The sequence below is a fragment of the Elephantulus edwardii genome, unplaced genomic scaffold (assembly GCF_000299155.1).
Source record: "Elephantulus edwardii isolate Elephantulus edwardi_28Jun2011 unplaced genomic scaffold, EleEdw1.0 scaffold00411, whole genome shotgun sequence".
NCBI lineage: Eukaryota > Metazoa > Chordata > Mammalia > Macroscelidea > Macroscelididae > Elephantulus > Elephantulus edwardii.
Genome location: NW_006400161.1, coordinates 227,919 through 238,090, shown reverse-complemented (window position 1 = coordinate 238,090; position 10,172 = coordinate 227,919). Strand labels below are relative to the sequence as shown.

Below are 10,172 nucleotides of genomic sequence, written 5' to 3'. Positions count from 1 at the left end.
TTTTTTTTGAACATTATAATCTTTTAAGCTTAAGGCTAGAAGTATTAACAATATCATCATTTCCAATCCAGAGATATATGTTCCAGTGCAGTACCCTGGATGTACTTAACAAGTTGTGCCAAGAAATTTGGAGGACACTCACTTGGCTAGCTGACTGGAAGAGATTTTTATTTGTCCCCATTCCAAAAAAGGTGACCTGACTGAGTGTGGAGCAGTATAACAACAGGGAAATGGCAGAAATTCAAGGTGAATTTAGAACAGGCATTAGAACCAGGGATATCATGATTGTCAAATGGATCTTGGCTTAAAGCAGAGAATACCATGGAGATACTTGAGTTTTATTGACCATGCAAAGGCATTTGAGTGTGTGAAATTATTAATAACATTGAGAATAATGGTAATTCCCAAATGCTTAATTGTGCTAATTCAAAACCTTACATAGACCAAGAAGCAGTTGTTTGAACAGAGCAAAGGGATACTGCATAGTGTGAATTAAGGAAAGATGTGTGTAAGGTTTGAATACTTTCTCCATAGCTAGAGAGCTCTGGTGCCATAGCCCATATAGAACTGCACTACTGATCCAAAGGCTGCTCCTCTCTGGCAGTTCAAATTCACCAGTGACTCCATGGGAGAGAGATGGGCAGTCTCCTTTAATGTGATTTACAGCCTCTGAAAACCTGCTGGAATATCTGAGTTGGTTCTGATCCAATGATAGTGAAATGACGGGGCCTGGGGTGGGGTGTGTGTGTGCAGAATTCAATCTCTATGCTGAGAAGATAATTAGAAAGGCTAGACTATGAATTGATGCCTTTGAGAGTGGTGCTGGAGAAGAGTATTGAACATACTATGGACCACCAAGAGAACAACCAGGTGTCTTGGAGAGGGTGAGACCAAGTTTCTTGATCTCTTTTATTTTAGGCATGTTGCTAGGAGTACCTGTCCTTGGAGAAGGACTTTATGCTTAGGAGGGTGGAGGGACTGCGCAGGAGAGGAAAATTCTGCTTGAGATGGGTTGATAACAGTGTTTAGGGTAATGTGAAGAATGTGACATAGGATTGGAGGAAGATTCATCAATATCCTATGTTAAATAGATGCTACAACCTTTCTTTCAGAAAGTGAAGATTTGAAGCACTTACTGAAGAACATCAAAGACTAAAGCCTTCTAAATGGTTTATATCTCATTAGCAAAGATTGAAGTCTTTTTACTTGGATCCACAGTCATCATCAAGGTAGCAATGGTAAAAAAAGGAGAAAATGTGTTGCATTGGGCAAATCTACTGTCAGAGATATGTAAGGATGTCTGTTTCTATACTAAAATTTGCTGATGACCAAGACATGATATTTTCAGTTGCTTCCTATGCATGTGAGTGAATGTCAGTGAGTAATGATGACCAAAGGCGAATTGATGCCTTTAAATTGTGATATTCGGGAAGAATATTGAATATACCATGAAACACCAAAAGAACAAAGAAGTCTGTCTTGGAGGGTGTGCCTCCAGGGCTCTCATTGATGACAAGTATGGTAAAACTTTGTGTCACATACTTTGGGCATGTCATGAGGGACCAGTCCTTGACAAAAGACATGATGTTTTGAAAAGTATAGGGTGAGCAGTGGAGAGGAAAGCTCAAGAAGATGGATTCCTACATTGACTGGAATAATAGGATTGAGCATGAGGGAAATTTTGAGGATAGGGTTTATAGGGTTGCTGCTGTGCATCATCTCAAAACTCAAATTCATTGCCCTCAAGTTGGGACCAACTTGTAGCCGTCCGTCTAGTGGGTTTTCTGAGGCTATCAATCACACTGCGAGGTTTAAAATTAGGAAAGGTATACTTAATAGTTGTGTCTTTTCTCCATACCTGTTCAGTCTGTATGCTGAGCAAGTAATTAAGCTGGACTATATGAAGAAGAATGTAACATCGGTATTGGAGGAAGACCCCATTAACAGCTTGCATATTAACCACTTGTAGATGACACAGCCTTGTAGAAAGTGAAGACTTGAAATACTTACTGCAGATCAAAGACTATGGTTTTCAATATTGGTTATATATCAACATCAAGAAAACAAAAATCCTTACCACTGAACCAATTGGCAACATCATAATGTTATGTGCCATCAAGTTGCCTTTGACTCATCGTGACCCCTATGTAAAATTAACAGTCCTAAACCCTGCTCTGTCCTGTGCCAATCTTATTGTCTCTGACACACCTACCCTCATTGCCCCAGTGACTGAATCAATCCATTTCATTGAGTGTCTTCCTGTCTTGGTCTGTCCCTCCACCCTCCCAAGCATGATGTCCTTCTCCAAGGACTGGTCCCAACTTGCAACATGTCCAAAGTAAATCAGGCAAAGCTTCAGAATCCTTTTCTCCAAGGAGCGGCCTGGTTTTAAGGATGAACCTGTTTGTTTTCCTGGCATTCCATGGTGTATTCAATACTCTCCTCCAGCATCACAGCTCAAAGGCATCAATTCTCCTTCTATCATCCCTAGTCATTCATTGTCTAGTTTTCTGATGTATAGCAAGTAATTGCAAAGACTGTGGCCTGAATCAGGTGCATCTTAGTCTCCAGACTGACATTGTTGCTCTTCAGTACTTTGGAGAGGTCTTTGACAGCAGACTTTCCCAAAGCAATTCACCTTTTAATTTCCTGGCTACTGGTACCAAGTGTGTTGATTGTGGAGCCAAACAAACTAAAACTGTTAATCATCTCAATCTCTTCACTATCTATCCTGATGCTGCCAGTAGGCCCAGTGGTGAGAATCTTTGTTTTCTTGATGTTGGGCTTCAATCCATACTGAAGGCTGTAGTCCTTGACATTCTAAAGGTTCTACTCAATTTTAACAAGTAGGGTTGTGTCACCTGCATAAAAGTAGAGTGTTGATGAGTCTTTCTCCAGTCCTGATAACACATTTTTCCTCAAACAGTCCAGCCTCCCGGATAGTCTGTTCTGCATGTAAATTGAAAAGATATGGAGATAGGACACATTCCTGATGTATATACCGTTCCCAAATTTGAAACATGCAGTGTTTCCTTGCTCTGTTCTGATGACTGCCTCCTGGTACAAGTACAGGTTTCACATAAGCACAATCACGTGTTCTGGGATTCTCATTCAACTGAAAATCAGCCACAGTTTGTTATGATCCATACAGTTCAATTCCTTTGCATAGTCGATTGGACACAGATACACATGCCTCTGGTACTCCCTGCTTTCAGCCAAGATCCGACTAACATTAGCTATAATATCCCTAGTACCATGGCCTCTTCTAAACCCTGCCTGCACTTCAGGCAGTTCTCTGTTGATGTGCTGTTCCAGTTGTTTTTGGATAATCTTCAGCAGAATCTTGGTGCACGTTATATCAATGATATTAATCAATGATTTCCACACTCTGTCATAGATGGAGAAAAATTTGAAGTTGTCAGTGTTTTCATTTTTCTTGGATCCATAATCAGCACTCTTGTTGGTAGTAGTCACAAATCCAAAAGATGTGTTGTATTTGAGGGAATCTGTTAAGGAACTCTCCAAAGTGCTAACGAGTTGGGATGTAAAATTAAAGACTAAAGGTCCTCAATCCAAGCTGCAACATTTTTGGTTGTTTCTTATGTTTGTTTGCATCTGAAAGTTGGACATTGAGTAAGGAAGTCCGAAGATACTGGAGAAGTGTATTGGACTGTGAAACCAACAAACTAATCTATCTTGAAGGAATTATAACAAGAGTGCTCCTAGAGACAAGAATGGGAAAACTTTTCCCCCACATACTTAGGAAGTATTCTTAATCCTTAGAGATATATCAGTCTAGAAAAAGTAGAGGTCAGCAAAAGAGAAATGAGATGAATTGGCACAATGACTTCCACAGTGGGCTTGAGCATGACAGAGGTCATGAAGATGGTGTAGGATAGAAGAAGGTTCTCATCTGTTGTTCATAAGTTGATTTAAGCTATAATCCTCTCAATGGCATCTGCCAATAACAAAGCACACAGGAGGCAATTGCTTGTCTTTCTCTCCTGCTGCTTATGAATTTGAACCTACAGAGATGTTTCTTCCTTTGGGAAGTGCAGCTCTCTAAGAATTCTTTCACCTGAGCTCCTGAGTCATAATGGGCTTCCTAACAATAGGGAAGTATTTATTCTAAAACGATAGCTGTCTAAGATCTAACCTTGCTTTGCTGCTTCTTGTCTTCCTTTGTATTTCTTATTGTAGAATTTTTTGGAAGTAGTTTATTTAGCTACTTTCCCATAGGCAAGTTTAAAACCAAAAGAAAGATTTGCTATTCATCCACTGGAATTTTAGCCCATTTTTAAAATTTAATAGTACATTGTTATCTATTAAGAATAGGTATAATGGATGGGTAACTGATTTTTAATATAAAACCAAAATCAAACCCATTACTATTGAATTGATTCTCACTCCTAACTACATTGTAGGATAAAGTCATATATTTACACCTAGATTGCCAAATACTTCTCCAGTAGAATGTCTGACTGGTTTAAACTCTACCTGTTTGATTAACAACTAGCTGACACCGCTTTTCTTCTTTTAATTTTTAATGATATAATAAAAGTTACAGAAGCTTGATATATAATTAGGGATTGCGAACACTTCAAGTTCTTGTCTAAATCCAGAATAATGTAAGATATGTCATGTGAAATCAATGTATGATGAAAGATAATACTTTGTCCTTTTTCTCCTAGCCCTCCAAGTCACAACATTATGGTGAATGGAAAAAAATGTATCAACTTTGCTTCATTTAATTTTCTTGGATTGTTGGATAACTCTAGGGTAAAGGTGAGTAGTGCATAATGCTGAAATAGATGGATAACATGACTGACTTAGAAATTTTAGAAATTGAATGCAAAGTAATGTGGAATATCAGAAAGAACTAAGTATTTGCTATTATGCTTTGGCTGAATCGTAATATGGATTTAGGCATAGAGAGACAAGAATATCTAATGTGGTTTGATAACAGCTAGGGAACCTGGTTAATAGTCTAAATAGTCTAAGAAGTCTCAGCAACTGTGATTATGATCTAATAAACATTTTAGGGAAAGACCTCTTTATAAATCCCACAGTGTGAAAGAATGTAAAGCCATTTGGATAAAATAGGTTTTAACTAAGAGAAGAGGGAATAAATAATGTATACTGCTTTGAAACAGATGGAGAGAACTGTTTAAAAGGGATATGTGATTAGGTATTATTGTCATGATAGGCATCCAGAGTGAAGGCTGCATAGTGGAGTAGGGGTGGTGGTGGGGTGGGATTGTATAACAATGAAAAATTTTCTTTTTTTACTTCTCAAAGAGAAGAACGAACTAGGGGGAAGGGATAGGCAGGAGAGAGGAAAGTGTGCAACAATGGAATCCAAAGTCTCTGTAAACTTTCATTAAAATTAATAAGAAAAAAAGAAATGAAGTCATAAAACTTTAAGTTATATACCAAAATCATTGGATGTTTTTTCTTTAAATTTTATTGTTAGAATTGCCATGATTCTAAGAATGAAAGAAGCTGTGTAGGTTAAAGATTAGGAAATACCACTTTTATACTTTTGAAGATAAATTATTATTAATATACATATATTTTTTTTTCCGACTGAATAAAGGCAGCGGCTTTAGCATCATTAAAAAAGTATGGTGTGGGGACTTGTGGACCTAGAGGATTTTATGGCACATTTGGTAAGTTTTTCTTATATTCTTTTTCATATTACTACTTTTGAGAGTTAAAATTCAGTTTTAAGATATTTCCAGTTAGTCATAGCATTAAGCTGGCATGTTTTTAACCAACCAGTTTTAGATTATTTTGTGGTTTGAAACTAGAAAAATTGTGGGGAATATATTGGTCTGGAGTTGAGTGTAACTTGTGAAGAGCAGAGCTGTAGCGTCCTTAAGGCTTTACTCTATGAGTAGGATGGAAGGCAAGCTGCTATTTTAGATGCCCAAGAGTCAGTGCAACAAGATAACAGTTTTTTCCTGTTAAACACAGTTCTTAGGTAAAGAGTCCACTTATGTGGTGGCTCACAATTTTGGAGGGGCTCAATCTTCCTAATTTTGTTATTCTAGTATTCCACATCAGCCATGTTGGCATAAACAAAGCTAGGTGGTGACTGCAGGAGCAGAAGTGCCAAGGCAGCAATTTCTTTTTAAGGCCGGTGAGGTGACACTTGTTCATTTTTCTGTTCCCACTTTTCAATATAAGAACACATTTCCAACCATACTATTGCACAAAGGAAGGTGGGAACTAGCTGGATAATCCTGTGTTTGGAGAAGAAAATTAAGGACAGATTTTAGAGGGAATCAAGTACATAGCCTTTTTTCTTTTGGGAAATGAAGGTAAAGGACTTTGTTTTGTGTCGATTAGTTAGGTATAGGCTAATTAAATATTTTGATGAGTATGTGAAATTGACTAATATAAACTCTGTAATTAAGAGTTAGCAATGAATACTGGCATTTTTTTTTGTTGTAATTATTAAACATTTATTCATCTTTACAACTGAAGATGTTATTCATTCCTCCTGGGCGGGATTTTGATTTAGAGATGTTCAGTCATTATCCCACAGATGATAGCATTGCCCCATTTTCTCCTCAGCCAGTCACATACACCAGAAGTTGTTAGATAATTGTTCAAATGAATATACAGGGACAGCTTGGAAACACCATGTGTTCAGTTCCAAACCACCACAATAAAATGAATTTCACAGTAATCCTAGCCACACGGATGTTTTTGTTTCCTCTTGTATGTGCTAACATTCAGACTGACTCAGGAAGCCCAGAAAGGTTAAGTGACTCACAGTCACATAGCTCATTAAAGTTAATTGACTCACAGTCACTTATTAATTTCAGCACTGAAACTAGAAACAAAGTATACTTCTAGTCTTTTTTTTTTAAATTTTATTTTATTAATTTTAATACACATTTAGAGGTATTTTGGATTTCCATTCATTCATTGTTGCATTTTTCTCCCTGCCCACCCCTCCCCACCAGTTCGCTCTTCTCTTTGATAAGTAAAAGAAAAATTCCTTCATTGGTATACAATCCCCCACCCCGAGTACACTCTACCTATGCAACCTTCATTCTGGACTCTTTGTCATAACCATAATACCCAATCATACATTGCTTTTAAACTGTTCTCTCCCTCATCTGTTTCAATGCAGTATACTTTTAGTCTTAATGGCAAGATCAGTGAAAAAAATGCTATCATATTCTTTTTATTTTTTCCAGCACTGGTGGAGCTGTATGTACCTTCTTACACAGCTGACCAAAGGGTCGTACCCCTCTAGCAGCACAACCCCGCAAGCAATCTTCATAGGAGAAAGATGGGTGATTTCTTGTTAAGATTTGTTGTTATTGAGTCGAGTATGACTCATAGCGACCCTATGAACAGAAGATCTGAACCATGTTCTATTCTGTGCCATCCTCACACTTCCTGACATGCAAGAGCCCATTGAGGCTGTCACCACATCAGTTCGAGGGTCTTCCTCTCCTTTGCTGACCCTCCACTCTTCCTAGCATCATGTCTTTCTCAAAGGAATAGCCTTCTTTTTTAAAAAAAATAATTTTAATGAGCATTTACAGAGATTTTGGATTTCCATTCATTCATTGCTGCACTTCTCTCCCCGCCCAGCTCCTCCTACCCCCAGTTCACTCCTCTCTTTCAAAAGTAAAAGAAACACTCCCTCCCTGGGACAATCCCCCCACACCCCTCCCGCCGCTCCAAGTACAAGGAATAGCCTTCTAACAACATGCACAAAAATATGTGAGGCACAGCCTCATCATTTTTGTCTCTAAAGAGCACTTTAGTTTCAACCTCTCCAAGACAAATAATTTGTTCTTTTGACCATCCTTGGGATGATCAGTGCTCTTCTCCAACACCACAATGCAAAAGTATGAATTCTTCTGTCATCTTTATTCACTGTTTAGCTCTCAGATGCATAGCAAGTGGTCTGAAGGACTATGGTCTAAATCAGAAGCACCTTATTCCTCAAACTGACATCATTACTCCTCAATAATTTGGAGAGGTCCCTAATTGCAGATTTTCCCAGTAGAGTGCATCCATCTCCATATTTCTTGACTGCTGGTACTAAGGGTGTTAATTGTGGATCCAAGCAAGATGAAGGTGTTGACAGTTTCAGTCCAATGGTTAGAATTTTTGTTTTCTTGACATTAAGATATAATCCATAGCAAAGAGTGCATTCCTTGATCTCCAACAAGTGCTTTAAGTCCTTCTCACTTTTTAAGCAAGTAAGATTGTCTCATCTGCATAATTTAGGTTGTTGATGAGTCTCCCTCCAATCCTGATGTCACATTCCTCTTCATAAAGTCCTACTTCTCTAATAATTTGCTCAGCATATGGATTAAATAGGTATGGAGAGAGAATACAACCCTGACATACTCCTTTCTTAATTTTAAACTGGGTCGTGTTCACCTGCTCTGTTCTCATAACAGGTCTAGGTATAGGTTTAACATGAGCACAATTAAGTCCTATGGGACTCCTATTCTTCTCAGTGTCAGCCACAACTCATTTTGATCCATACAATCAAATGCCTTTGCATAGTCAATAAAGTACAAATGGATGTTCTTCTGGTATTCTTTACTTTTAGCCAGGATCCATCTGACATCAGTAGTGATGTCCCTGGTGCCACCGCATCTCCTGAATCCTGCTTGAATTTCTGGCAGTTCCCTATCTATGTACTGTTCTAGTCGTTTTTGAATGATCTTCAGCATTATTTTGCTTGCATGTGATACTAGGGATATTGTTCAGTAGTTTCCACATACTGTTGGCTCACCTTTTTTGGGAATGGGAACAGATAGGGACATTTTCCAATTCGTTGGCCAGACAGCTGTCCTCCAAATTATTTACATAGACTTGTGAGTGCACCCAAGGCTTTATCAGTTAATTGAAACAAGTCAGTTGGTATCCCATTGATTCCTGGGGCTTTATTTTTTGTTATTGCCTTCAATGCAGCTTCCACTTTTTCATTACCATTGGCTCCTGTTTATATGATACTTCCTGACATTTTTCATTTTTCAGTGTCAATCAGTTCTTTCTGGTCCAGTGATTCTGTGTATTCCCTCCTCCTTCTTTTGATGTTTTCTGGGTCATGCACCATATTGCCCATAGCCCCTTTCAGTATTGCAACTTGAGGCTTTAATTTGTTTTTCAGTTCACTCAGTTTGAGAAATTGAGAGCAAGTTCTTCCCTTTTTAATCAACAGTTCCAGCTCTCTGCAACATTCTATTATAATACTTTTCTTTGTCCTTCCAAGCTACTCTTTGAATATTCAGCTCTTTTTCTTCAGCATGTTTTTCTTTTGGCTTCTTGATGCTTCAGTGCAATTTTTAGTCTTCTCTGACATCCATTTCTATTTTTTACTTTCTCCTTTGTTTTTGTAATGACCTTTTGCTTTCTTCATGGATGATATCCCTGAAGATATTAAGATTTACAGCCTTAGGAACCCAGGGGAGAAACACTGTGCATTGTAATCAACTCAATGACAGTGAGGGGTTATTTTGTTTTATTTTTAAAATTTTATATTGGTTTACTCACAAAGTTCCTATACATTGCATTTCACACTGTTCTTCATTCATATTGCATTTCATGCAGTCATTGTCATGCATCATGTTTTATAAGATTAATCACCATTAGATCTTGCTATCATTACCCAGCCTTTTTAGGTCCTCACCAACTCTTTCTCATTTCCTTCATTCATTCCCTATACCCACCAAACTGTGCAACCCTGTGGTTTTGCACATACCCATCCTCATCCCTCTGCTATCACCCTGCCCCCTCTTTGGTCCTCATACATGTTTTACTACTTGTTGTTGTTATGTGTCATCGAGTCGCTTGCGACTCATAGTGACCCTATATACAAGAGCCCCAAATGCCATTACATCCTGTGCCAACCTTGCCGTCTCAAACACATTCATTCCCACCACTGCAGTCACAGAATCGATCCATCTCATCGAGAGTCTTCCTCTCATGCATCGTCCCTCCACTTTCCCAAACTTGATGTACCTTTCCAAGGACCAGTCCCTCCTTGCAACATGCCAGTGTATGTCAGACGAAGCTTCAGAATCCTTGACTACAAGGCTTCACCCTCTCCAGGACAAACCTGTTTGTTCTCCTAGCAGTCCATGGTATATTCAACACTCTTCTCCAGCACCACAGCTCAAAGGCATCAA

The 10,172-nt window shown here is 38.4% G+C and overlaps 1 protein-coding gene across 1 annotated transcript in view; it reads left to right on the top strand.

The window, feature by feature from the left end:
* Positions 1-10,172, top strand: part of LOC102847055 (serine palmitoyltransferase 1-like) — a 177,256-nt gene that overhangs the window by 31,776 nt on the left and 135,308 nt on the right. The window contains exons 4-5 of the mRNA XM_006902433.1: positions 4,692-4,785; positions 5,597-5,669. Of these exons, the coding sequence (XP_006902495.1) occupies positions 4,692-4,785; positions 5,597-5,669 (167 nt within the window). The remainder of the gene's footprint in view (positions 1-4,691; positions 4,786-5,596; positions 5,670-10,172) is intronic.